General features: G+C 46.0%; 2 protein-coding genes across 2 annotated transcripts in view; one reads left to right on the top strand and one right to left on the bottom strand.

Annotated features, from left to right (window-relative positions):
- The window catches only part of LOC147725053 (embryonic protein UVS.2-like), a 78,451-nt gene extending 53,736 nt beyond the window's left edge, over window positions 1–24,715 (top strand). Inside the window, exons 12-14 of the mRNA XM_086918150.1 lie at window positions 1,923–2,145; window positions 24,179–24,263; window positions 24,610–24,715. Of these exons, the coding sequence (XP_086774276.1) occupies window positions 1,923–2,145; window positions 24,179–24,263; window positions 24,610–24,715 (414 nt within the window). The remainder of the gene's footprint in view (window positions 1–1,922; window positions 2,146–24,178; window positions 24,264–24,609) is intronic.
- Window positions 24,716–25,090: 375 nt separating this feature from the next.
- On the bottom strand, window positions 25,091–26,407 carry LOC147725052 (uncharacterized). The gene has a single exon (XM_086918149.1). It carries the CDS (start codon window positions 26,405–26,407, stop codon window positions 25,091–25,093), a length of 1,317 nt encoding a protein of 438 aa, XP_086774275.1.
- Window positions 26,408–27,656: the final 1,249 nt, after the last annotated feature.

Below are 27,656 nucleotides of genomic sequence, written 5' to 3'. Positions count from 1 at the left end.
GGACAACTATAGTGGCTATCATATTCAACCCCACACAAAATCCACAAAATGTTCCCTACTGCCCCCTGGCGTGCCCACGGTGTCGCGCCCCGGACGCTGATCTAATACATATGCTTTGGACTTGCCCTTCCCTGATTGGTTACTGGGGTGGTATTTCAGCTGCACTAACAGACCTTATTGCCCTACATCAGTAGAGGGGTTATCTCCACGGCCCAAAAGCTCTAATGTGGCCCAGCACTTTACAGACCTCTCTCTGCTCTTGGTCAAAAGACTGCTTACGAAATGCTGGAAGTCCCCACAGGCTCCTAGGGTAGTTACCTGGCAAGAGGAAGTCTTGGAATGGGACTTGGCAGAAAGTGAGGCTCTGAGGAGGGAAGAATATAGGGGCCTACAGGAAAAACCTATACCATTGGAATGGGACAGACTAATGGAAGGGTCCCAGGCGCAGACTTTGGAGCCCTTGAGAGTAGGGTCACACGCTGTGACTCTGGTTACCAAACTGGCAGACATGTCTGCATGGGGAACACCACAGCCATTGATGTCAAATTCTTAAACTGGTCCATATTAGAGGTAGGGAACTCGTGCCCCAACCTCACTTCCATGTTCATCTCTTCCCTCCTTTAGACGGCCCTGAACGAGGCAGTCTGGCCACGTACCGGCATATATCTATTGGAGGTTGAGGGGTTTTTATATATAGCATATTTCATGACATGTTGATTGCTTCTAGTACAGACTGATTGATCCCTGTATGTATAATACCATCTAAATATCTTAATGTATTAGGTGGCTTAATGTGCTGTAATCTTATTGTATAACAAAAATTCAATAACGTTTGTGTTAAAAAAAGATATATTAACAGCAATAGATTTCACAAGCGCCGTGCTGGCGACATCTAACAATTGACCTAGCCTGCGATTCCACTCAGTTGATCGAAGCCGCTTCTGTGTGATGAAGGTGTCTATGCACTGAACTGTATATAGAAAAGCTCAAGTGCCTCCTGCTGACAGGACAGTGATGGAAAATAAGTACTAATTTATACGTCTGTTTCCTTATGTCATACTGCCCCCTGCTGGCAGAATAGTGATGGTAAAGAAGGGCTAAAACATACTACTGCTTCCTTATGTCACACTGCCCCCTACTGGCAGCACAGTGATGGCAAATAAGGGCCAGTGCATACTTCTCACTCCTTACATCAGATTGTCTTGTGCTAGCAGGACAATAATAATGGTGTGTAAGCAGCAGTGCATACTTCTCATTCCTTATGTCATACTGCACCAGATGTATCAACATTGGATTTGGCGAGTCTATAATAGCGAATTTTACCGATTTTCTATTATAGACTCGCAAAATGCAAATCTTTTGTGATTCCTACACATTCCTTATTTGTAACTCGCAAATTGCGAGTTGCAAATAAGGAATGGCTTCCCATTCACTTCTATGGGCCTAAGCCCATAGGAATGAATGGGAATTGCATGCGCAATTCGCGAGTACCCAATAGGTACTCGAAAATTGTTTCTGCAATTTCAATGGTGCAAGGAGGCCAAAAGGACACCCTGATGCACCCCTGAACTATGCATGTGTGCACAATTACGATTCCCCATTTTGCAATTGCCTTTTGAGATGATACATCCCAAACAGCTTTTTTCCATTCGCAAACAAGCCAATTCTGTGATTCAGCGCATTTGCGAACTGGAAAACGCTTGATACATCTGGCCACTGCCTCCTGCTGGCAGGACAGTGATGTTAAATAAGGCTTGTGCATACTTCTCCTTCCATATGTCACACTGTCCCCTACTGGTATGTTAGAGGTAGTAAGAAACGATTGTCACTTAATTTTCATTCTTATGGCACACTGCCTCCTGCTGGAATGATAAGAGGTACTTTTTAAGAACTAACACATACTTCTTATTTACACCCTGCAGGTTTCATTGACGTTCACATCTATTGCCCTTGAACCTAATCCTACGTGCGACGCTGATTCCTTGTCTATTTTCGATGGTGCCAAGACCACCTCCCCGCTTATTGGCAAATACTGCAGTTCCAAGCTAATCCCCCGAGTGACCTCCACCGGGAGCTCCCTTCTGCTCCAGTTCCACAGTGATGGCTCATTGAACATGAAGGGATTCCAGGCCACCTACACCTTTGGTAAGTGTATCTGCGGTAAAGAGACTACTGACTCTTCATCACTTAGGCTAAGCACAGCAGGGAGGTGTCTGGTCTTATCTGAGAAGAAGTGGCAGAAGGCCTGTGTGGCACCATGGCATGCGCTCCAGTTTACTGTGCATGGGGGTAGCATGTACCCTCTGGATGCAGAACCTGCGCAGAAGAGATACCCAATGCTCTAGGAAGACTAAAGTGTGTAAAAAGAGCACAAGTTGGCCCTGCTGTCCACCGATTACCCACAGGGGTCCTATCTTGGTTGAAGGGTCAGTTGAAGGTATTCACACCAACTGGACATGGAATGGATGTAAGGGTCAATCAATCAATCAGGGATTTATAAAGGGTGTGACCCTAGTGCATTGGAAGGCTGAAGCACTCACATGTCCACCAATACTCAAAGTTCCAACACCTGGGGCCTTACTTTGTGAAGGTCCTGCCTGGGCTGTCACATGTGATGTAAACTATTGAAAGGTTGTGCAACTAAGATCAGAGAGCAAGACACAATAAATAGGGGAGCAGGGGCAGAGAATCTATAAATGCAAGTATAAAATGACCTGAAATATTCAGCGTTCAAGGTCAACACGTGGAAGATTGACCGGTCTGACCAATGAGCCCCACTCAGTAAGGGATGGAGATCGGTGTGGTAGCAGCAGAAAAAAGCATTCTTGAATAGCTGAGAGCTCTGAAATAGTTTTCCACTCACTCCTGAAGTCAGGGTATGGGATTCAGATACACTTCCAGATACAGCTGTGGCCACTGATGGACCCTTTCACATCTCCCGAGGATGCCCATCACAAAAGGCTCTAGTGCCAGTTAATAAATAGCCTTGTTTCCCACCATCTAACTCTTGTAGTAGTGACGTGTGTTGTAGGACACTCGTACATATTAATACATATCCCCCTCTCCCACCATCTAACTCTGGTAGTAGTGACGTGCGTCGAAGGACACTCGTACATATTAATACGTATCCCCCTCTCCCACCATCTAACTCTGGTAGTAGTGACGTGTGTTGTAGGACACTCGTACATATTAATACATATCCTCCTCTCCCACCATCTAACTCTGGTAGTAGTGACATCAGTGATTTCCCTTTCAGTGGAAGACAAATGGGTCATCTAGCAGTTGGCAGAGAGCAGCCCTGCGGCTCATTGGCATTTCAGGGCCTGGCGCGTCTCCTGTAGATGCCCAGTAAAGACGGGCACTGGTGCCAGTTCATAAAAAAGCCTCCTCTCCCACCATTGTAAAGTGGAAGGACCACTGTTGACCGAGGGGGGTCCTGTTGTAAATTAGTGGGGTACTGCTCTGGGAAACCCTCAGTCCCCCCTCTTATTTGAGGTGGGCAGCTGCTGATTGGCTGCTGGTGCAGACTCCACTGGCAGTACAGGCCTCTGCCTTTGATGCATTATTAAACCCACTCTATCTAGGGTGGGCACCCAAAGCAGGTCTGCCCCGCCTGTGTCTGCCAAGGGAGACGTGGGTGAAACCGGGCAGGGAAACACAACCGTGGTCTCCAGGGGCTGAGGAAACACCTGGCAGGTCAGGGACATTGGTTTTGTCTGTTTTTTTGTACTGAATCCCTGCTTTGAGGGCTCGTTTGTGAGAAGCAAAAAATAATTCTGCTGCAACTGTTACATCTAATTAGGGTGGGGTGGTCTGTCTGCCAGGGCAGGGTGGAGACCGTACCTCTGCAGCCACAGCAGCCTTCCTGCATGACTGCTGGTGCCTGAATGACCCCAAAGTGCTTATGTAGAAAACATAAAGATCCACCCTCAGATAGATGTTTAGCCGTGTCCTCCCAGACTACGTGTGTTTCCTACAGTGGTGGAAAACACACGTTTTGTTAAAATACCCCTCATACACCAAAAGGGCCCTTGGTGTCATGCTTCATCATAGGGGTCTTCCACTTCCACTCCTACACGACACATAGTCTTGTTTTTTTGGAAATAGTGCTCCCACGTAGCCATAGGTCGTAGCACACCCCGTCCCGTAGCGGGGCGGGAAGACCCCTATGATGAAGCATGACACCAAGGGCCCTTTTGGTGTGTGAGGGGTATTTGAACGAAACGGCGTGTTTTTCACCACTGTAGGGAACACGCGTAGTCTGGGAGGACACGGCTAAACATCTATCTGAGGGTGGATCTTTATGTTTTCTATACATTGACTAGAGGAAGGCGCATCCACCTCCATTGCTCCTAAGAGCATTACCTCTTCACTCCCCTTTTTTGTTTTTTTTGTTGTTTGAACTGAAAGTGCTGCTGACCAACTCTATTGATTATTCAAAAAACAGTACAATCCATTCATATTTTATACAATAAAATTATATGCAAATACTCACCACAGTAAATTTATATTGCACATATTCATTGGGGATCATGAAAACCTGAGTGAGTTTTGCATTTCAACTTATATGTGGTTTCCCACATTTACTTGCAGTGAGCGCCTAACCCAGGAGAAGCTGACATGCCACAGCGGCAGAGAAGGTCATGACCCCGGAAGTACATCTGATCCACATGAAGAATGGTTCAAGGGCTGCATTTGTTTCTCTATGAGTCGCAGTTTTTGGTCGTCCTGCTTCTCTCTTGTGGCCTTTGTTCCACTGCTTCTTGTTGTCACAGGTAGTCAGAAGCTCGTCACCAACTCTGGTCGCCAACTGTGAATCGAGTGTTTGCAACCTGCCTGTCACCTGGCTCCTCGCTCGCCAGTGACGTATCTGATGGTGAATTATACTGAGTGTCAAATGTTGTGCTGATGTGTGAAGTGAAATAAAAACATAAAATAAAGTGTTGACTCTTTTGCTGATCATGGAACAGAAGCACTGTATATTGGAAGATTGGGCCCTGCCCTTCTGACTAGGGTCTTCTATTTTTGGGAGGGAGAGAGAGGAGAGAGAAAGTGAGAGGGAGGGGAGCGAAAAAGTGAGACAGAGAGAGAGAGAAGAGGAAAGAGAGAGGGAGAGAATGTTTGTGTGTGTGTATATGTGTGTGTATGTGGGGGTGTTTGTGTGTGTATGTATGTGTGAGTGTCTGTGTCAGTTGCAAAGTGAGATATTAGCAGTGGTAAACATGCATCTACCACTGGTAATGAGGACACTAACACAGTCTAGGGCTCAGAATAAGTCAGCATTTATTTCAATGTTCAACCCCTGATAGCTTGGCTGCGAGCAGGCAGGCTTAACTTCAGAGACAGGTATGTAAAGCATTTAAAAACACAAATTGAGGAAATAATGAAGAGACAACACACAATAAAAACCCAACACCGATTTATAAACATAGGAAATATTTGTATCACTAAAATGACACCAAAACGAAAAAACATTCAATGTAGGGATCCAGAGATATGGATTTTAAAAGATTAAACACTTACTAGTGCTTAGAAAGCAATAGTGTCACTTCTGGACATTTGGTCGCCTCTGACCGGGACAAAGTCAAAGTTTGAGGCCAACCGCGATGGAGGCCTGGTTGGATACATTAGGCGGGAGGCCCCGGTCACGATTTTACCTTCACACTTAGAAACCTTTCGGGAGGATTTCTCACCAGATGTCGTGCAGCCTCCTCCAGCAGGCCAGATTCAGGGAGGGTTCACCGGATTGCCTTTTTGTGTGGGTCTGGTCACCCTCTAGAGCTTTTTCACAAAAGTTCACAAAACATTTCCAAACTTCTGGAACTTTGTCCTGAAGTTCCTTGTGAGGGCCCAACGAGTCCAAAACAGAATCCAAGGGTCTGGAATCTCCAAGATGGTCCTTGAAAGGTTGGGACCATAATTCCCACAATGCACCTGGACAACACCCTTAAAAGTCCACTGGATACACTCTAGGCACCAGACTCTTGGTGGAGTTGATGCAGGTGAGCTCTGTTAACATGTCGCATGCAGGGAGTCCACTCTTAAATCCTTTTGAAGCAAGGTAAACCCAAAGGGCTGTAGTTCCAGGTAATGCATCAGGCGCGGTCAGCTAGAATGCAGGGCCTGACTGTGCAAATCAAGTTTCCAGCTTGGCAATCCATCATCTTCTCTCAGTTTCAAACAGCAGATCTGAGAGGCCATGCTCCTCTCGATACTTGTTCAATGTTCTCAGGGGTCAAGCAGGAGGGCACTCCTGCCAATGAGGGTCCAGGCAACACCCCGGAGCATCACCATTTCCTCCAAAGTGTGACACAATGCTCTCCCAGAAAGCACTATTCCTCCAAAATTCAACATGGCTTAAATCTCAGCAAAGCAGCAAGAGCTAGTTTAACCAACATGCAGTGTGGCTCATTTCCATGACTCCCCCCCTCCTGGCATCTGAAAATTCCTTCCTTTAGCCTGCCCTCTGGCTGGGTCATGGAGAGAGGGGTAGATGGATCTGTTCTCTTCTGCCTGTCCCATCCTCCCTTTGAAGCTGCTAATTTATGACCACTCCCCCCTCCTCTGACATTCCTGTGGAGCAGTGCTCATTCTAACAGATAGCCCCTCTTCAGGGTGAGATACTTATGAATTCATCAAAGCAGCCTGGCTAATCCTGTTAACTCTCCCCAATCAGATGTGACCTCAGGAAGGCTGAATTTTGTTTAAGGAACTTTAGGATAAATTAAACAATAGCATATTGTTGGTTTTATCAATACCATTCCCCTTAATCCTTGATTGATATTTTTCTTTGGCTCATATCAATATTTATGCATTCATAAACTATTTCAATGTAATCCTATGAGGCTAGGCATCTACAATGGGCAAACTGCAGTGTACAATTTCTTCAGCATCAGGTCATAAAAAACATCTTTAATAAAGGCACTCCTTATGGTTACATGCCCCCTATCCCTCGAACATCTAACGTTCATCAAAGAGGTGTCGTTTATGGGCAGTAGTGGCGCTCTCGCTGAAGGTGCGTTATTCCACGGCTGAACCACGCCGTTTAAATCTCATCCAGACTCCCTCCTCGAAGGGAAAATGAGCCGCACTCTGAACAGTGACTGTAGACACAATTTATTCGTCTTCAATCTTTGTCAAAGGATACGTTTTGGCATCTGAAATCCACAATGTCATTCGCGTCCTTAATTTATTAAAGTTTTAGCCCCCTGGTGGACAACCTCTGATAGGTCCTGACAGTGAATCTTGGGACATGTGGTTCATAATTCAGCCTTCCGGTGGGTGATGCCGCAATATCACTTCATTGTCTATTTGCACTCACTGTTCCCTCCATAGCATCTCCATTTTCAGCAGTGCAGGGAGACCATGCCAAAGCCAGTCTTTGGCGGCGCACAATATATATAAATATATATATATATATATATATATATATATATATATATATATATATATATATATATATATATATATATATATATATATATATATATATATATATATATCCAGTTAAAGATGCAATAGAGAAATGTTATTGTCTGGATGACGCATTTTAACCACAAGCCTGTGGTCTTGGTCACATAGTGCACTAAGGTGAGAGGCATTCAATTTATAGTGACTTGAGTGACTTTACTATGTTCATAGTGACAAGGCAAAAAACGTTACACTTTTGCAGCATGTAGTAAAACATCTTGTCATGCAGTGATGACTAAGCGCAGCAATGACATGCAATTTTGGTAGCAGGCATAGAGAAAAGACTACCCCTCTATATGTAGGTGTGGATGGCCATATGTTCTGTAACATCAGTTGATGGCAGCAGATTAGAAGGTAAGCTTGTGTGCTGGCGGTGCCGGCGGCATGGTAAAAGATAAAATAATATGATAAATGAATGCATTGATTGGGTTTGAAGTCTCCCAAATGTTGTCAGATGGAAAACAGAATTAGACAGTATCCCTAATGAATCCTGGGTGTGTGAAGACATCCTAAAAACCATGAGTGCCAAATGGCACAATTAAATGTGGGAGGAATCTGGTGTACTATCGTAACTAAGAGGGGAACAATGTATTTAACACATTTACATTTGTAAAAGCATGTGGAAGCCAATGCCAAAGTCTATGTATCAGTCGGCGCGCAACAAATTTAGGCAAGAATTATAAGCTTAGTGCTGGTGCAGAAGAAGGGCCTAGATGTTGCTGGAGTTTAATCTTAATATGTTGAGGGCGGAGCCTGATGTATGGAAATCGAGTCAACTGCTACAAAAGAAGTCGAATAGGTGAGAAAAATGCTCTACAGTGCAGTCACTTATGGGTAAAGTTAAAAATAAGTGCATAATTGTTCGATAAGTCAGTGTTAGTGCCGCGAGATGTGGTGAAGACAAAAATCCAAACAGTCGCTTAAGGAATAGGGGAGATTGGAGCAGTATAGTTAAACACCGTGTTTGTAGTGGATTATGCGTTCAATTTGGAGTTCAATGCCACCGTCAGCACAAACACTGTAGAATGTTTAGATGTAAAAGTTTATGTTTCAGAAAACACACTACAGTCCACCCTCCATAGAAAAATCACTGCAGGTAACTCTACCCTTCACGCCACCCGCTTTCACCCACAATATCTTATAGCTCGCATTCCATACAGAGAAATGCTGCGCTTGCCCAGAATCTGCAGCAATCCCACTGACCTAGCCAAATGCCAATTGGAGTCCCAAATGAGATTTAAAGCCAAGGGATACACTGAAAAGACTATCACTGCTGCAATCACCAAAGCTAATTCATTTCCCAGAGAGCTGGTATTAAAGAACACATCTGCAGATACCACTGCTGATACAGACACTCAAGCGGACCTGGCCACTAAGGGATATGTAACCACACGCCTTATCATGACTCACAACACTGAATCAAGAGCACTCAAATCCATTTCCAACAAACACTGGGGCATTATTTATGTTATTTATTTATTATGTATTTTTAGAGTTTTCAATAGCGTGGACCAGACCCAAGGTAGGGTAACAGAGCGCTTTACAAAGTGAGCAGGGAAATAAAAGTACATTTGTTATCAACAGCAATGACAGAAAACAATGCTAATAAGTAACAACAAGGACATATTCAAGTTCGGGGGATACAGGCAGAGAACGGAACAGCTTGCGATAGGAAGTCAAATCAGACCTAAAAAGTCATTATCTTCAAGATAAATGTAGCAGCTGGCTTGGTATTTGTGCGGATTTTAAGGCAGGAGTTCGCTCATGATTAATGCTTTTGCTTCCTTTTTGAAAAGGAACGATGAGGTGATTTTTCTGATGAATCGCAGAAGCGAGTTCCAGATTCTTTGCGCCGCACCAGAAAATGCTCTGTTGGAGGTTTTTGTCTTATTGAACCTTGCGGATTTCAGGAGTAGGTTATCTGTGCTCATGGAATGTCTGTTTCCTCCAGATAAGGTACGTTTTTGGGCTAGAAACGGCGGGGTGTTGTGGTGTAACGCCTTATGGGTAATACAAGCCACCTTTAAGTGAATGCGGTCTTCATAAGGTAGCCAGTTGAGTGCTTACCAATAACTTGTATTTCCTTTCATAGGACTCTATTGTGTGGTTTTCACCAGAAAAGTTTCTGTCTATTTTTGAAACGTACAAATATTCCTCTAAAATCAGCTGAACTACGAATTCCGATTTACTCACCTGTTATCAGGAGAGACCTCAGTTCTGCATCTTTCAGCTCACTACTGATCCTGAAAAGTAATTTTAACCGTAGTTACAGTAACTTGAATTTCCTTCCATAGGCTAACATTGACTGGTTTCACTTGGAAATTCTTCTAAGTGTGGAGTTTTGGAACTTTAAAAAAATTCCTATAAAATCAACCGAAGTACGAATTCTGATTTATTCACCTGGTATCAGGAGAGACCTCAGTGCTGAATCTTTCAGCCCGGTACTGATATTGAAAAGTAATTTTAACCATCCTTACCAGTAACTTGAATTTCCTTCCATAGGATATCATTGCCTGCTATATAAAATATATATAAATTAAAAAATATATAAAATAAAAAATAAAATATTTCAATTTCAATATTTTTAAAAACATTTTTTTCAATTTATATTAAAAATATGTAATGTAATGTAAAAAATAAAATATCTAAAAATAAATACTTTAAAACAATGTAGTAAATCAGTATAAAAAAATATAACAATTAATACATCTAAAAATTATCATTTACAAAACCTTTGAAATTCACTGAAGAAACCATAGGTTTCAGCCACGTTATAGTTAGGAATTAGCATTTAAAAAACCTTAGAAATTCACTGAAAAAAACATAGGTTTCAGCCACATTATAGTTAGGAATTAGCATTTAAAAAACCTTAGAAATTCACTGAAAAAACCATAGGTTTCAGCCACGTTATAGTTAGCTGGACATTTCACTCATACAAAACCATTGAAATTACCCGTTATAGTTAGTTCAGCTAACTATAACTCGCGCGCCCGCAATGCACTGCTGACGACGTCATATATTACATCCCTCATGACATGGTCAGTGACATCAATCATGATATCACTCATGACATCTCAAATAACATCACTATATATGCTCTTGGAGATGATGCAAATTTGTCTCCAAAACAACTATTTCATCTTTCATAAGCAGCTGTATAAACAGATCAGGGGGACGGCGATGGGTACTTGCTTTGCCCCCAGCCTGGCGGGACTTTACCTGGGCTGGTGGGAGGAGCTAGTGGTGAAAAACATCTCCCACTATAGTGCCCACGTCGTCCTCTGGTCTCGCTATATAGACGACATTTTCTGCGTGTGGGATGGCACACTGGATGAGGCAAAAGAATTCGTAATGATCCTTAATGACAATTCTCTTAACCTAACTTTCACCAGTACAATGAGTCAAAAAGAACTTGAGTTCCTTGATGTGAAATTAGAAGTGAAGAATGATGAATTATGTAGTACATTGTTCCGAAAATCTACAGCAGGTAACAGCTTGTTACATGCGCATAGCTGTCATCCTCCTAACCTGATTAGAAGTATTCCGGTAGGAAAACTTATTAGAGCTAAGCGCAATTGTAGTACTCCAGAAGGATACACACTTGAAAAAAACTGTATGATCAAAAGATTTCTGGAAAGGGGATACAGTCGATCCGTAATAAAACAGGCAGAGGATCGAGTTGATTCTCTCAATAGGGAAGATCTACTCATCCCCAAAATACATGATAAAAACGAGGAACACATAAGATTTATCACTACATATGATAGTCAGGCATGGCAGGTCCGTCGCAGTCTCACCAAATACTGGGACGTGTTGAAATTAGACAGCGATATAAAAGAAGTACTAAATGAAAAACCTGCAATAACTTACAAAAAGGCAAAATCACTAAAAGACTGTCTAACCTCTACTTTGATCAAGGAACCTAAAAAAGCTAATATGATCCAAGGGTTTTTCCCATGTCGGAAATGTAAGGCCTGCAGGCACAGCCACAATTGTAAAACACTTAAATTGTCATTGGATCATGAACCGCATAAAATCAACAAACATCTTCACTGTAACACTGATTTTGCGATTTATGCGCTACGTTGCCCATGCAACAAATTTTATATTGGGTGTACGACCAAACCAGCAAAAATGAGAATACTGGAACACCTCAGGGCAATTAAGAATTTAAATCAGCAATATCCAATGGCAAGACATTTTTCCGCAGAACACAAACAAAACCCAGATCTCCTTGAATTTACAGTAATTGACTGCAGTGAAAAAAGAGAAAGGGGAGGGAACAGATGGCTGGAGCTCCATAAACTGGAGTCAAAATATATTATCCAGTATGACACTTTACAGCCCAAAGGCCACAATGTGGGTGATGAGTTGGCAATTCATCTATACAGTTAGAAATGTTTATTTGATATGTTGAACTATGACAGCTGCCCTAGTAATTTCTCCATTCCGATGGATTTTAATATTTTTTTTAATAACTGTGATCAAACATAACTCAGATTAACATAAGTAAGAACATCAATGTTGTTTTCTTTTCTTTGCCTTGCAGGGTGAAGACACTAACTTGTGAAAACATCAAGATATATGCCCACTAGGGCAAAACATCTTAAGTATACTTCACTCCCACAAACAGCATCATGCCCACTGGGGCATTATTTTGTGAACCTTTTCCGCAAAAATAATTTTGGGAACAAACAACAGTAATGTTATTTACCTAAAACAGACTATTAATTTTATACGATGCATAACATGTGGTTCTAACATGTGAATACATTGTGTCGACAATTGCACCCTGGCATTGCTCTAACAGCCATTTGGTTAATACTAGCAACATTGTAACATTGTTAGTATTTTGTTTATGTTGATTGGTCACATGCACGTAAAAAATAAGTGTTTGTATCACTTTAAAAGGAATGGTTTTGGAACAGACCTGGACCCGTGAGCAAGAAGTCGGCTGACTTCGAAACGCGTTGGGTAGTATTCCTTGTGCCTAAATAAACCCTTCTGCACAACATTTGGGCTTCGACTCTGGTTCTTTCTTTATGCGAAGATTTCCAGGAGGTGATTGAATATATATATATATATATATATATATATATATATATATATATATATATATATATATATATATATATATATATATATATATATATATATATATATATATATATATATATATATATATATATATATATATATATATATATATATAAAGTTTAAAAAAGAACCCCCCAAAAAATGTGCAATTCCTATTCAAAACAATAACACCATCAAAATATTTTACTTGTTGAGGCCAGACCCATAAAATGTTCTCAAACATTATGACTAATAGGTGACTCTGCAAACTAAAATGAATTCCGGAGTAGCGTGCTACTCACCAAAAAAGCACTTCAACACCTCATCAGAGGTAGCAAGCACTATATAAATGCAAACCTTTTCCCCTCTTTTATGCCTTCACTATCCTTCTCAATACAAATAACTGACTAACATATCCACCACTCAAATCACATTCATATTTCACTATATTAATTCACAACTAGTCCTTTATGGGTTCCGAGTAGCGTGCTACTTGCCAGAAAAGTGCTTCAACAACCCATCAGGAAATGGCAACATAGGTAGACCTGTAACGTGTACCTCATGGTCACACATTCTCTCACTTTGTAGTGTGTTTTTATCTACTTGGATTTATTGAGGATTCATTTCTAATAAATGTTCACATTTTCAAAAATATGCTAAACAATCTGTGAGGAAACAGCAAGAATTTACTTTCATTAAGCAGCTATCACTGGAAAAAATGTACTTATTTGTAAGCATTTCTTATATTTTCAATGAGAGCTAAGATATTTTAAGGGCAAAGTGGACAACTGCCTAGGGCGCCCATCTTCCGAGGGCCCCTGGTAATGTCATCTTTCTCTTACTCGGTCTTACTTTTGCCCATTTTTCTAGCAGAATTTTAGTGCCTTAGATCTACACAGACACACACAAGTGCACAGCACACAGAAGAGAGATTCTGCTTTACTGTTGGTGTGCTACAGAGGACACTCTGGTGCCTGCTAGCTACAAGTGTACCACATGAGCACTCTTAGGACATGTAACTAACATTGAACATGGCTACACTTTACGTTTTAGCCGCGTCACCGACCTATAGATGCTTCTGCTTGGAACTATAGGCAGCCTTTCCTCCGGCACTAGATACAACACTTGACGATTAGTTGCAGAAAGATATATATCTGCAATTCCAATGATGGATTTGCCAAAAGCTGAAGCTCTTTTCTATTGTGCAACTCCGTGGCCTCAAGTTTCGGCCCTGGACGAATTTCTGTCCCTTTAATCCATATTTGTAAAGATATCACCCCTTAGGGTTTCAGGGCACTGGGGGCCGTCAGAGAGATTAAGTGAGCTATTGTCCAGAGTCACATGGTGCTGAGCTGAGCTGCCGTCAGCACCGGCGACGAACCTTGAGCCCCACGCTTTGGAGTCAGCCACTCTGGCCACTGTGCCACACCTCCCCCTTCAGAAACTCCCTTTAGAGCTACAACTCACATATGTGCAACGAATGCAAGATGCTAATTCTCAAAATTCCTAAATCCCAAAAAGTAAAAACATTAAAACAGACCTTCTTCCGCCCAGCTCCAAAACTATGGCACTCCACCCCTGACTCCGTCAGACTTCAAACGGATCCACTGGCTCTTCGCTAAGAACTAAACATGCACCTCTCCCAACTGCACCTCATGGACTAATGTAGTCCTCAGCTCTTCCCTTCTTCTTTAGCATCCTTTATTTTTATTCAATACTTTTAGAGTTTTCATTTAAAACAATACAACATGTCATCAAGAACTGACATACAGGTTCGTAAGCAGATCCTATAGAGGATTGGTGCATTTAACCTAGGAATGGTCAACAGTCACTACCTGAGCCAAAAGTCAACATTCGAGCAACCGTATCCAAGGCATACAGCCACACCCAGTTCACGAAGCAGTGAATCTTTCTGCTCTCCATCCTCCGGGGTGAGTACGTACAGGAGGCCATATACCTCTGGGGCCTGAGGTGCATGGTAGCATTGAGGAGTAAGTCTTTATTATCACCGCAGTATAGGAGGTCTACAATCCAGTCGTTGACAGTGGTTGGGGTCCCCGGCCCCATCTCATAGCCACTCTAGACTTGGCTAGCAATAATGCCAGGGCTGCATATCTTCTGGTTTGTTGAGGAAGGGCTTTCCAGAGTCTAACAGGGCCTGGAGCGGGGTAGAGGGCAGTGTGATCTACAACATTACGGAAAGAGCGTCAAAGACAAATTACCAGCATAACGGATTCGGCGTGTCACCTTTTTGACCCGGTTTCTTTTAATATGTTACTTGTAAAGTGCACTGATGCCATTTGTGGCTGAGTATACTCTATAAAAATATTTTGAATAAATACGTTTTATGTATGTTAATATTAACATCAGTAAATGATGAGCTTGTCCCATTATCTTAGCTTCTACCAAGAAAGGTGGCAAAGTCCTTTCAATGTTGGCCCGCTGTGCAACGGAGGATTATTTACCTATAGAGAGACATGGCTATATCTGAAATATTTACTTCCCTAAAGTAAGACGGCCCGCCCCCCCGTGCCCATTGGCAGCCTGTCCTCCCGCCTCCCAGCTGACCCCAGTTAAAGGGAGGCTGCTACGCGACGGAGACAGCGACCCTTTACCGTCGGGTAGGTCGCTTCCCCGCCACTACAGCGCCTCTTCAGCCTGCCAGCCAGCCGCCTCCTCAGCCTGCCAGCCTTCTCCTGCATCCCCCCGTGTGCCAGCAGCCCCTGACCCCGCGCCACCGATTTTTCCGCCGCTGAACCCTGACGTTTTTTCCGGCCACTGTCCCCCATTGCGGCCCGCCCCCGTGCCCATTGGCAGCCTGTCCTCCCGCCTCCCAGCTGACCCCAGTTAAAGGGATATTTACAACAAGGGGTGGTGAGGGACAGAGTCTCTGAATTAAGCAGAAAGCTCTCACCCAGTCAAGAGATCCGGGCTAGATCCAACACCGTTTTTTAGCTCACTGCACCATCCCAGTTTCAGAACCTGGCTGTATGCAAATTAGTCTGTTCCTGTCCCAGTGCATGATGGGAACAGGGCAAACCAAACTACAAAAGCCAATTCTTACACTGGGAAGGAAACAAGCTCCCGGGGACCGGTTTCTGGCATTACAGCCGTCTTCGGCCCGGTTTGCTTGAATCCTGATGGTGCAATGAGCAAGGGACTCATGTCTGAGTATACCCTTCCACGCTTAGGGTGGACAAAAATATTTACAACAAGGGGTGGTGAGGGACAGAGTCTCTGAATTAAGCAGAAAGCTCTCACCCAGTCAAGAGATCCGGGCTAGATCCAACACCGTTTTTTAGCTCACTGCACCATCCCAGTTTCAGAACCTGGCTGTATGCAAATTAGTCTGTTCCTGTCCCAGTGCATGATGGGAACAGGGCAAACCAAACTACAAAAGCCAATTCTTACACTGGGAAGGAAACAAGCTCCCGGGGACCGGTTTCTGGCATTACAGCCGTCTTCGGCCCGGTTTGCTTGAATCCTGATGGTGCAATGAGCAAGGGACTCATGTCTGAGTATACCCTTCCACGCTTAGGGTGGACAAAAATATTTACAACAAGGGGTGGTGAGGGACAGAGTCTCTGAATTAAGCAGAAAGCTCTCACCCAGTCAAGAGATCCGGGATAGATCCAACACCGTTTTTTAGCTCACTGCACCATCCCAGTTTCAGAACCTGGCTGTATGCAAATTAGTCTGTTCCTGTCCCAGTGCATGATGGGAACAGGGCAAACCAAACTACAAAAGCCAATTCTTACACTGGGAAGGAAACAAGCTCCCGGGGACCGGTTTCTGGCATTACAGCCGTCTTCGGCCCGGTTTGCTTGAATCCTGATGGTGCAATGAGCAAGGGACTCATGTCTGAGTATACCCTTCCACGCTTAGGGTGGACAAAAATATTTACAACAAGGGGTGGTGAGGGACAGAGTCTCTGAATTAAGCAGAAAGCTCTCACCCAGTCAAGAGATCCGGGCTAGATCCAACACCGTTTTTTAGCTCACTGCACCATCCCAGTTTCAGAACCTGGCTGTATGCAAATTAGTCTGTTCCTGTCCCAGTGCATGATGGGAACAGGGCAAACCAAACTACAAAAGCCAATTCTTACACTGGGAAGGAAACAAGCTCCCGGGGACCGGTTTCTGGCATTACAGCCGTCTTCGGCCCGGTTTGCTTGAATCCTGATGGTGCAATGAGCAAGGGACTCATGTCTGAGTATACCCTTCCACGCTTAGGGTGGACAAAAATATTTACAACAAGGGGTGGTGAGGGACAGAGTCTCTGAATTAAGCAGAAAGCTCTCACCCAGTCAAGAGATCCGGGCTAGATCCAACACCGTTTTTTAGCTCACTGCACCATCCCAGTTTCAGAACCTGGCTGTATGCAAATTAGTCTGTTCCTGTCCCAGTGCATGATGGGAACAGGGCAAACCAAACTACAAAAGCCAATTCTTACACTGGGAAGGAAACAAACTCCCGGGGACCGGTTTCTGGCATTACAGCCGTCTTCGGCCCGGTTTGCTTGAATCCTGATGGTGCAATGAGCAAGGGACTCATGTCTGAGTATACCCTTCCACGCTTAGGGTGGACAAAAATATTTACAACAAGGGGTGGTGAGGGACAGAGTCTCTGAATTAAGCAGAAAGCTCTCACCCAGTCAAGAGATCTGGGCTAGATCCAACACCGTTTTTTAGCTCACTGCACCATCCCAGTTTCAGAACCTGGCTGTATGCAAATTAGTCTGTTCCTGTCCCAGTGCATGATGGGAACAGGGCAAACCAAACTACAAAAGCCAATTCTTACACTGGGAAGGAAACAAGCTCCCGGGGACCGGTTTCTGGCATTACAGCCGTCTTCGGCCCGGTTTGCTTGAATCCTGATGGTGCAATGAGCAAGGGACTCATGTCTGAGTATACCCTTCCACGCTTAGGGTGGACAAAAATATTTACAACAAGGGGTGGTGAGGGACAGAGTCTCTGAATTAAGCAGAAAGCTCTCACCCAGTCAAGAGATCCGGGCTAGATCCAACACCGTTTTTTAGCTCACTGCACCATCCCAGTTTCAGAACCTGGCTGTATGCAAATTAGTCTGTTCCTGTCCCAGTGCATGATGGGAACAGGGCAAACCAAACTACAAAAGCCAATTCTTACACTGGGAAGGAAACAAGCTCCCGGGGACCGGTTTCTGGCATTACAGCCGTCTTCGGCCCGGTTTGCTTGAATCCTGATGGTGCAATGAGCAAGGGACTCATGTCTGAGTATACCCTTCCACGCTTAGGGTGGACAAAAATATTTACAACAAGGGGTGGTGAGGGACAGAGTCTCTGAATTAAGCAGAAAGCTCTCACCCAGTCAAGAGATCTGGGCTAGATCCAACACCGTTTTTTAGCTCACTGCACCATCCCAGTTTCAGAACCTGGCTGTATGCAAATTAGTCTGTTCCTGTCCCAGTGCATGATGGGAACAGGGCAAACCAAACTACAAAAGCCAATTCTTACACTGGGAAGGAAACAAGCTCCCGGGGACCGGTTTCTGGCATTACAGCCGTCTTCGGCCCGGTTTGCTTGAATCCTGATGGTGCAATGAGCAAGGGACTCATGTCTGAGTATACCCTTCCACGCTTAGGGTGGACAAAAATATTTACAACAAGGGGTGGTGAGGGACAGAGTCTCTGAATTAAGCAGAAAGCTCTCACCCAGTCAAGAGATCCGGGCTAGATCCAACACCGTTTTTTAGCTCACTGCACCATCCCAGTTTCAGAACCTGGCTGTATGCAAATTAGTCTGTTCCTGTCCCAGTGCATGATGGGAACAGGGCAAACCAAACTACAAAAGCCAATTCTTACACTGGGAAGGAAACAAGCTCCCGGGGACCGGTTTCTGGCATTACAGCCGTCTTCGGCCCGGTTTGCTTGAATCCTGATGGTGCAATGAGCAAGGGACTCATGTCTGAGTATACACTTCCACGCTTAGGGTGGACAAAAATATTTACAACAAGGGGTGGTGAGGGACAGAGTCTCTGAATTAAGCAGAAAGCTCTCACCCAGTCAAGAGATCCGGGCTAGATCCAACACCGTTTTTTAGCTCACTGCACCATCCCAGTTTCAGAACCTGGCTGTATGCAAATTAGTCTGTTCCTGTCCCAGTGCATGATGGGAACAGGGCAAACCAAACTACAAAAGCCAATTCTTACACTGGGAAGGAAACAAGCTCCCGGGGACCGGTTTCTGGCATTACAGCCGTCTTCGGCCCGGTTTGCTTGAATCCTGATGGTGCAATGAGCAAGGGACTCATGTCTGAGTATACCCTTCCACGCTTAGGGTGGACAAAAATATTTACAACAAGGGGTGGTGAGGGACAGAGTCTCTGAATTAAGCAGAAAGCTCTCACCCAGTCAAGAGATCCGGGCTAGATCCAACACCGTTTTTTAGCTCACTGCACCATCCCAGTTTCAGAACCTGGCTGTATGCAAATTAGTCTGTTCCTGTCCCAGTGCATGATGGGAACAGGGCAAACCAAACTACAAAAGCCAATTCTTACACTGGGAAGGAAACAAGCTCCCGGGGACCGGTTTCTGGCATTACAGCCGTCTTCGGCCCGGTTTGCTTGAATCCTGATGGTGCAATGAGCAAGGGACTCATGTCTGAGTATACCCTTCCACGCTTAGGGTGGACAAAAATATTTACAACAAGGGGTGGTGAGGGACAGAGTCTCTGAATTAAGCATATATATAATTATATTTTTGTCCACCCTAAGCGTGGAAGGGTATTCTCAGATGTGAGACCCTTGCTCATTGCACCATCAGGATTCAAGCAAACCGGGCCGAAGACGGCTGTAATGCCAGAAACCGGTCCCCGGGAGCTTGTTTCCTTTCCAGTGTAAGAATTGGCTTTTGTAGTTTGGTTTGCCCTGTTCCCATCATGCACTGGGACAGGAACAGACTAATTTGCATACAGCCAGGTTCTGAAACTGGGATGGTGCAGTGAGCTAAAAAACGGTGTTGGATCTAGCCCTGATCTCTTGACTGGGTGAGAGCTTTCTGCTTAATTCAGAGACTCTGTCCCTCACCACCCCTTGTTGTATATATTTTTGTCCACCCTAAGCGTGGAAGGGTATTCTCAGATGTGAGACCCTTGCTCATTGCACCATCAGGATTCAAGCAAACCGGGCCGAAGACGGCTGTAATGCCAGAAACCGGTCCCCGGGAGCTTGTTTCCTTTCCAGTGTAAGAATTGGCTTTTGTAGTTTGGTTTGCCCTGTTCCCATCATGCACTGGGACAGGAACAGACTAATTTGCATACAGCCAGGTTCTGAAACTGGGATGGTGCAGTGAGCTAAAAAACGGTGTTGGATCTAGCCCTGATCTCTTGACTGGGTGAGAGCTTTCTGCTTAATTCAGAGACTCTGTCCCTCACCACCCCTTGTTGTAAATATTTTTGTCCACCCTAAGCGTGGAAGGGTATTCTCAGATGTGAGACCCTTGCTCATTGCACCATCAGGATTCAAGCAAACCGGGCCGAAGACGGCTGTAATGCCAGAAACCGGTCCCCGGGAGCTTGTTTCCTTTCCAGTGTAAGAATTGGCTTTTGTAGTTTGGTTTGCCCTGTTCCCATCATGCACTGGGACAGGAACAGACTAATTTGCATACAGCCAGGTTCTGAAACTGGGATGGTGCAGTGAGCTAAAAAACGGTGTTGGATCTCACCCTGATCTCTTGACTGGGTGAGAGCTTTCTGCTTAATTCAGAGACTCTGTCCCTCACCACCCCTTGTTGTAAATATCCCAGTTAAAGGGAGGCTGCTGCGCGACGGAGACAGCGACCCTTGACCCTCGGGTAGGTTGCTTCCCCGCCGCTACAGTGCCTTCTCAGCCAGCCAGCCAGCCGCCTCCTCAGCCTGCCAGCCTTCTCCTGCACACCCGTGTGCCAGCAGCCCCTGACCCCGCGCCACTGATTTTCCAGCCGCTGAACCCCGCCGTTTTTCCCCGCCACTGACACCCCCTGCGACCCGCCCCCCATGCCCATTGGCAGCCTGCCCTTCCGCCTCCCAGCTGACCCCTCCTCCCCCTCCCACTTATGGAGACCGCGCAGCGACCGCGCCGAAGGCGCGCCAAAGGCAAGCCCGTCTGCGCCCGTCCGCGGCTGGACCACACGCACTGCCAGGACCCCTGACCCCCGAAGATGCCAGCCAGCACGATGGACGTACAACGCCGCCACCCTCAACGCACTTAAACCTGACCGGAACCCCGCCTGCTACCGATCCACACCAAAACGCACCTGCCAAGCCTGCAAGCTCACCTGCCTCCGGACCATCACTGCACCCGAAAGGCCAGGCACCAGCAACAACCACCTCAAGTGTATCCTGCTCAACACCCGCTCCGTCCACAGACACGCCGTTGAACTCTGGAACCTGCTCGACTCAACATCTCCAGACGTTGCCTTCCTCAAGGAAACATGGATGAACGCCTCCTCGGCACCCGACATCGCCGTAGCCATCCCGGACGGATACAAGATCACCCGGAAGGACCGCGTCAACCAGACCGGAGGAGGCATCGCCATCGTCCACAGGAGTACCATCCGCATCACGACCAACTCCGACGACACCCTCACCGCTGCCGAGCATCTCCACTTCCAGATACACACCGACCCCAAGACCACCCTCAGAGGCACTCTCATCTACAGCCCCCCGGGACCACGCACACGATTCAGCGAAGCCATCGCAGACTTCATCAGCCCGCACGCCCGCGCCTCCTCTGACTACATCCTCCTAGGGGACCTCAACTTCCACCTGGAGAACAACAACAACAGCAACACCACTACCCTGCTGGAGAACCTCGCCAACCTCGGACTCAAGCAACTGGTGAACACCCACACCGACTACGCCGGCCACACGCTTGACCCCGTCTTCTCCTCCAGAAAGCACATCGCCTTCAGACACTCCACCGGACTTCACTGGACCGATCACAGCTGCGTCCACTTCAGCTTCAAGAGAACCATGACCCACCACCACCCGCAACAGGTTCCACGCAGGAGCTGAAGCAAGATCACCGCCGACCAGCTCACCACCTCCCTCAGCCATAAGCCTCCCACCAACACGACGGACCCCAACGAAGCAGCCCGCATCTTCACAAAGTGGCTCATCAACTGCGCCGACGACCTTGCACCACTGAAGAACCCTCCCAGCAGACACAGCAGCAAAAAAGCCCTGTGGTTCACCAACGAACTCAAAACATCCAAGAAAAACTGCCGCACCCTCGAAAAAGCCTGGCGCCACGACCAGACCACAGAAAACATGACCGCCCTCAAGAACGCCACCCGCACACACCACCAGCTGATCCGCACCACCAAAAGGATATCATTCAAAGAACGCTTGGACAACACCCACAACAGCAAGGAACTCTTCAGCATTGTCAAAGAGCTCTCCAAACCCAGCGCCGGAAACAACGACATCACACCCTCGTAAGACCTCTGCGACACACTCGCCTAATTCTTCCACCGCAAGATCGCCTACATACACAATAGCTTCGATGCACCAACCACGCACCCAACCACCGAAACAACGCCCCTCACCACCACCCTCTGCAACTGGACCCCGGTCAGCATCGAAGACACCACCCGCACGATGAACACCATCCACTCCGGATCCCCTACCGACCCCTGCCCCCACCACGTCTTCAACAAGGCTGGCTCCAACATTGCACCCCAACTCCGGAACATCATCAACATCTCCTTCAACACCGCCACCTTCCCGGAGAGCTGGAAGCATGCCGAGCTCAGTGCCCTCCTGAAGAAACCGACAGCTGACCCCACCGACCTCAAGAACTTCTGCCCCATCTCGCTCCTCCCTTTTCCTGCCAAAGTCACCGAGAAGACCGTCAACATACAGCTCACCGCCTTCCTCGAGACGAACGGATCCCTCGACCCCTCATAGTCCGGTTTCCGAGCCAACCACAGCACTGAGACCGCCCTCATCGCAGCCACCGACGACATCAGATCCCTGCTCGACAACGGGGAAACAGCTGCCCTCATCCGCCTGGACCTCTCTGCAGCATTCAACACAGTCTGCCACCGCACCCTAATACAGCGCCTCAGCAACATCAAATCCAAGGGAAAGCATTGGAGTGGATCACCTTGTTCCTCGCCGGAAACACCCAGAGAGTCCGCCTCCCCCCATTCCGATCCGCGGCCACCAAAGTCCTCTGCGGCATACCTCAAGGATCCTCGCTCAGCCCCACCCTCTTCAACATCTACATGAGCCCCCTGCAGCCATCGCACGCCAACACAACCTTAACATCATCTCATACGCCGACGACACCCATCTGATCCTCTCCCTCACCAACGACCCGCCCAACGCCAGAGCCAGCCTACACGAGGGAATGAAGGACGTCGCCGAATGGATGAAGAACAGCCGCCTGAAGCTGAACTCAGACAAGACGCAAGTCCTCATCCTGGGATCATCCCCCTCCGCCTGGGACGACTCCTGGTGGTCCCCTGCCCTGGGCACCACCCTCAAGCCAACGGACCACGCACGAAACCTGGGCTTCATCCTGGACTCCGCCCTCGCAATGACCAGACAAGTCAATGCCGTATCGTCATCCTGCTTCAACACCCTGCGCATGCTCCGCAAGATCTTCAGATGGATCCCCACCGAAACCAGGAAGACAGTAATCCAGGCACTCGTCACCAGCCGAATGGACTACGGGAACACCCTCTACGCGGGAATCAGTGCCAAACTACAGAAAAGACTTCAACGAATACAGAACGCCTCCGCACGACTCGTCCTGGACATCCCCCGCCACAACCACATCTCCGCCCACCTGAGAGACCTGCACTGGCTCCCCATCAGCAAGAGGATCACGTTCATACTCCTCACCCACGCACACAAAACTCTCCACGACCTGGGCCCCAAATACCTCAACAACCGTCTCACATTCTACACGCTCACCCGCCAGCTGCGATCGACCAGCCTCGCCCTCGCCACCGTACCTCGCATCCGCAGAGCCACCGCAGGAGGATGATCCTTCTCCTACCTGGCGGCCAAGACATGGAACTCCCTCCCCATCCACCTACGGCTGACCCAGGACCATCTCTCCTTCAGGAAGCAACTCAAGACCTGGCTTTTCAAGCAGTAACGGACCCCCCCCCCCCAGTGCCTTGAGACCCTTCCGGGTGAGTAGCGCGCTTTACACACTGTTCCGATTGATTGATTAATTGGTACCAAGAAGCTGTGGGTTTAAGTGGACTCTATAAAGCCTAACCCTCCCCATAATAGTCAACAATTCTAAGATTCGCCTCCTATGGACCCCTGAAAGATAAGAGTCTGGGGCCAGGTAGGATGGGTTTGGCTCTACTCCTTACCACACATGGCGCACACTCCTGTTAAGACTCACTGACCGTGGGCTGCTGCACAGCACCTCTTCACCATGCCTATTGCTGGTCCCAGGGTGCATGTGCAGCATTTCTACCCAAGCTCTTGTAGGTTGGTTGCACTGTGCTCAGTCATGCCATGACTACCACAAGGAGCCACATGGTGGTACCATGGAGGTACATATACCTCTTAACTTAGGAACTCATTGTGACAACGCTCCACACACCCACAGGAGCTCTGAAAATTCCCTTTTGTGTGTTGTTTCTCCAAAGGCTGCACAGAGGGTACATTTGCAGGTGGTACCAGGTCAGCAGTGGAATCCCTGCAGAAAACTAAAGATTTCTGCACAACTGGCCTGTACTGTTTTAAGTAAATCATGAAATGGTTTGTTCTCCTGTAAAAGTCCTTTTCTTGTCTGGTCATGTTCCACATTTCCTAACTGGTCTGAACTGAAGTCTACAGCAAGTCTGGAAACGGTTTTTGCCATTTGTAATGACGGAATGAATTGTAAACCATATTGACCATCAGGTACGCAATTACCTCTAAATTGCTATGCTTTTTCTAATCATTATATGAAATAGGGTGAGATGTTTTTAATGGCAATTTATAATTATGCAGCTATAGCATGGCACATTGTTTTATGGCTTGTATTTCACTTTGTGCTGAAAGATGGTTTTTGAACTTAGTTTTCATTTTTCTGTAGCATTATTCATGACATTTCGCACATTGAAAGGGTTGTTTCTTTGCAAGATGGCTTTGATATCAACTGTTATGGAATCACTAAGGACAAACATGTGAAGACCATTTGATGCCTCCTCAGACATGTGTTCTGGAAGCCAGGTCTAGCGGCTTAGTGTACAAATGCATCCACATGTAGGGGCCTGTGTTTGACCTCATAGTCTCAGGTTCGAATCCCGGTGAGTCAATTCAGTCTTTCATCCTTCTGAGGTCGATAAAATGAGTTCCATTGAGTTGGGTAAGAATAAACATCTGTAATTCAGCGCCAAGATGCCCTTCTGGGCAAACGTGCCCTTTACAAATACACATGTTATGTTATAGATAAATACTTTACCACTCTGTAGTGTAGTTTATCTCTCAAGCAGAATGTTTCACAGAGACATATGTTTTCCCATATGTGGCACACCACAAATAAGTAGTCTTGAGACAGAAGGTGTGCGTTTGTTTCATGCAGTGCTGATCTCTAACCTGCAAGGGCTATTTTTGGTGCTTGCCGTATGTTTCACATGCCATCTCTGATGTTGCTTAAGTGTGTGCCCAAACCCAAAGTGTTTCCCACATGCAGTACAAGGGTGGAGTTTCTCCCCAGTATGGATCACCTGATGTCTGCTCAAGCTGGTGCTCTGAGTGAGGCTTTTCCCACATTCTTTGCACTTGTATGGTTTTTCGCCAGTATGGATTCTTTGATGAGCTATTAACGACCATCTGCAAGTAAAGCTCTTCCCACAAACAGTACAATTGTGCAGTTTCTCCCCAGTATGGATCCTCTCATGGACTAACAAACTCGATTTCTGAGTGAAACCTTTGCTGCATTCTCTACACTGGTACGGTTTCTCTGCTGTATGGAGTCCCTGATGATAGACCAAATGTGAGCTGCGAGAGAAGCTTTTTTCACACTCATTACACTGGTAGGGTTTTTCTCCAGAATGAATCCTCTGATGGACTAGCCGGTCTGATGTGTGAGCGAAGCTTTTCCCGCATTGTGTACACTGGTATAGTTTCTCAACAGTGTGGACCCTCTGCTGCCCTTCGAGATCAGCCCTCCTAGCAAACCTTTTGTCACACTTTGTACACTGGTTCAGCTTTTTCCCAGAGAGGACCAGCTGATGTGTTAACAAAACCGTACTATTGATGAAGCTTTTTCCACATTCAGTACACTGGTACCGTTTCTCTCCCGTGTGTATTGTCTTATGATATAACAGACATGAGCTTTGAGCAAAGCTTTTCCCGCATTTCTCACACTGATATGGTTTTTCCCCTGTATGGACCCTCTGATGTGCTATTAAAGACCACCTTCGAGTGAAGCTCTTGCCGAAAGTAATACACTGGTGGGGTTTCTCCCCAGTATGGATCTTCTGATGAATTAACAGATTTGACCTCTGAGTGAAACTTTTCCCACATTCTGCACAGTTGTACGGGTTCTCCTCACTATGGATTCTCTGATCATAGCCCAGATGCGCGTTTCGAGAGAAGGTTTTCTCACATTCAGTACACTGGTATGATTTCTCTCCAGTATGAATTCTATGATGTTGCAACAGATGTGGCCTCAGAGTAAAGGCTTTTCCACATTCTGGACATTGGTATAGTTTCTCCCCAGAATGGATTCTCTGATGCTTGCGCAGTTTGGACTTCTCGGGGAAACTTTTCCCACATTCCGTACAGTAGTAAGGTTTCTCACCTGTATGGAGCCATTGATACTTGCACAGTTGTGACCGCTGGCTGAAGCTTTTTTCACAATCTAGACACTGCAACAAATTCTCCATATATCATATCATCTGATGCGTGGTTAAAGCCTAATACTTGGCACAGTCTTTCATGGTCTGTACGCAAGCAGCAGTTTTCCAATATAAGGGATCTCTGGTGCATATATACAAATTTACCCTAACAGGCAAATCTTGCTGATATTGCTTAAACATGAAGAGATTTTCTTCTGCATTGGATACCCTTCCAAAGTTTACCGGTGTGGCGCTGCTGCGCTCTTTCTTCCTGTGAATGAAATACAAATGCTTGTAAGGGTATGAGCAAAGTGGAGAGGTGTTTAAACCAACTACAGGAATAGGACTATCTACAATGATGTGATCTTGCGGTGCGAGTGTGCTGCAACAGAGTACAAGTAAAATATTGTAAGGTTTTTCAAAGTATATGCACATTACAAAATGACACAATAAGAAACATTTAAAATATCTCACATAATTCTAATCAATTACCATAAACATTGTGATCAAATGTTGTGTTTTCAGAGCATGGATAACCGTGTACATGTACATAACAGAGGTGGAATTAATGGCAGGAATCTGGTTATATATGGTTGGACAGTTGGTCAGAGTTTGTTCTCCTTTACTCACCAGGATGCCGTTGCAGAGGTCCCCTCTGCTTGGGTCACTCCTGGTCTTTTGATCTGCTTTTTTTGGAGCACAAAGAACATTTGAATTACTAGCACACAAGGGTGTCCAGTGACCCTTGAAAAGGGAAACAATTTTATTCAAACAGGGACTCTGAGTCAAAAGACGAATATTTCAAAGTGGCGGCCAATATTTACGTGTCGCACAGCACATTTGAGAGGGCAATTATGTCCATTTCTGAGCTGAAGAATTACCCCAGAAAAAGTAAATAAGCAGTTCAGGTTTTCCGGCAACTAATCCCAGAATGTAGACAGAACAACCTGAAGCTTTGTGAACAATTTTAAAATTCTGGAAATGTCAATAAATTGTGCGTGGGACACCACAGACAATGTACCTCATTTTTAGGTCTCGCCTGTCGATGCGCATGCGCATCGAGCTTGCGAGTCTATGGTGGCTTATCCACTCTTTATCCAACTTGCAAGGAATCGTGGCGATTCCTTGCAGTGCACGAGAAATTTAAGCTCAATGCGCATGCGCATTGAGCTTAAATGCGCGTGCACATGCCCCCAGCCACGGCCGCTAGGCCGTGCCTCCCCTACTCTCCTCCTCCTACTCTCCTCCCCTCGCCGTCTGTTCCCGCACTCCTCCCACACCCCCGCTCCTCCCCCTC

This window comes from Lissotriton vulgaris, chromosome 4_1 (genome assembly GCF_964263255.1).
Source record: "Lissotriton vulgaris chromosome 4_1, aLisVul1.2, whole genome shotgun sequence".
NCBI lineage: Eukaryota > Metazoa > Chordata > Amphibia > Caudata > Salamandridae > Lissotriton > Lissotriton vulgaris.
Note: the sequence above shows the minus strand (reverse complement) of the source record. Positions and strands in the feature narration are given on the sequence as shown.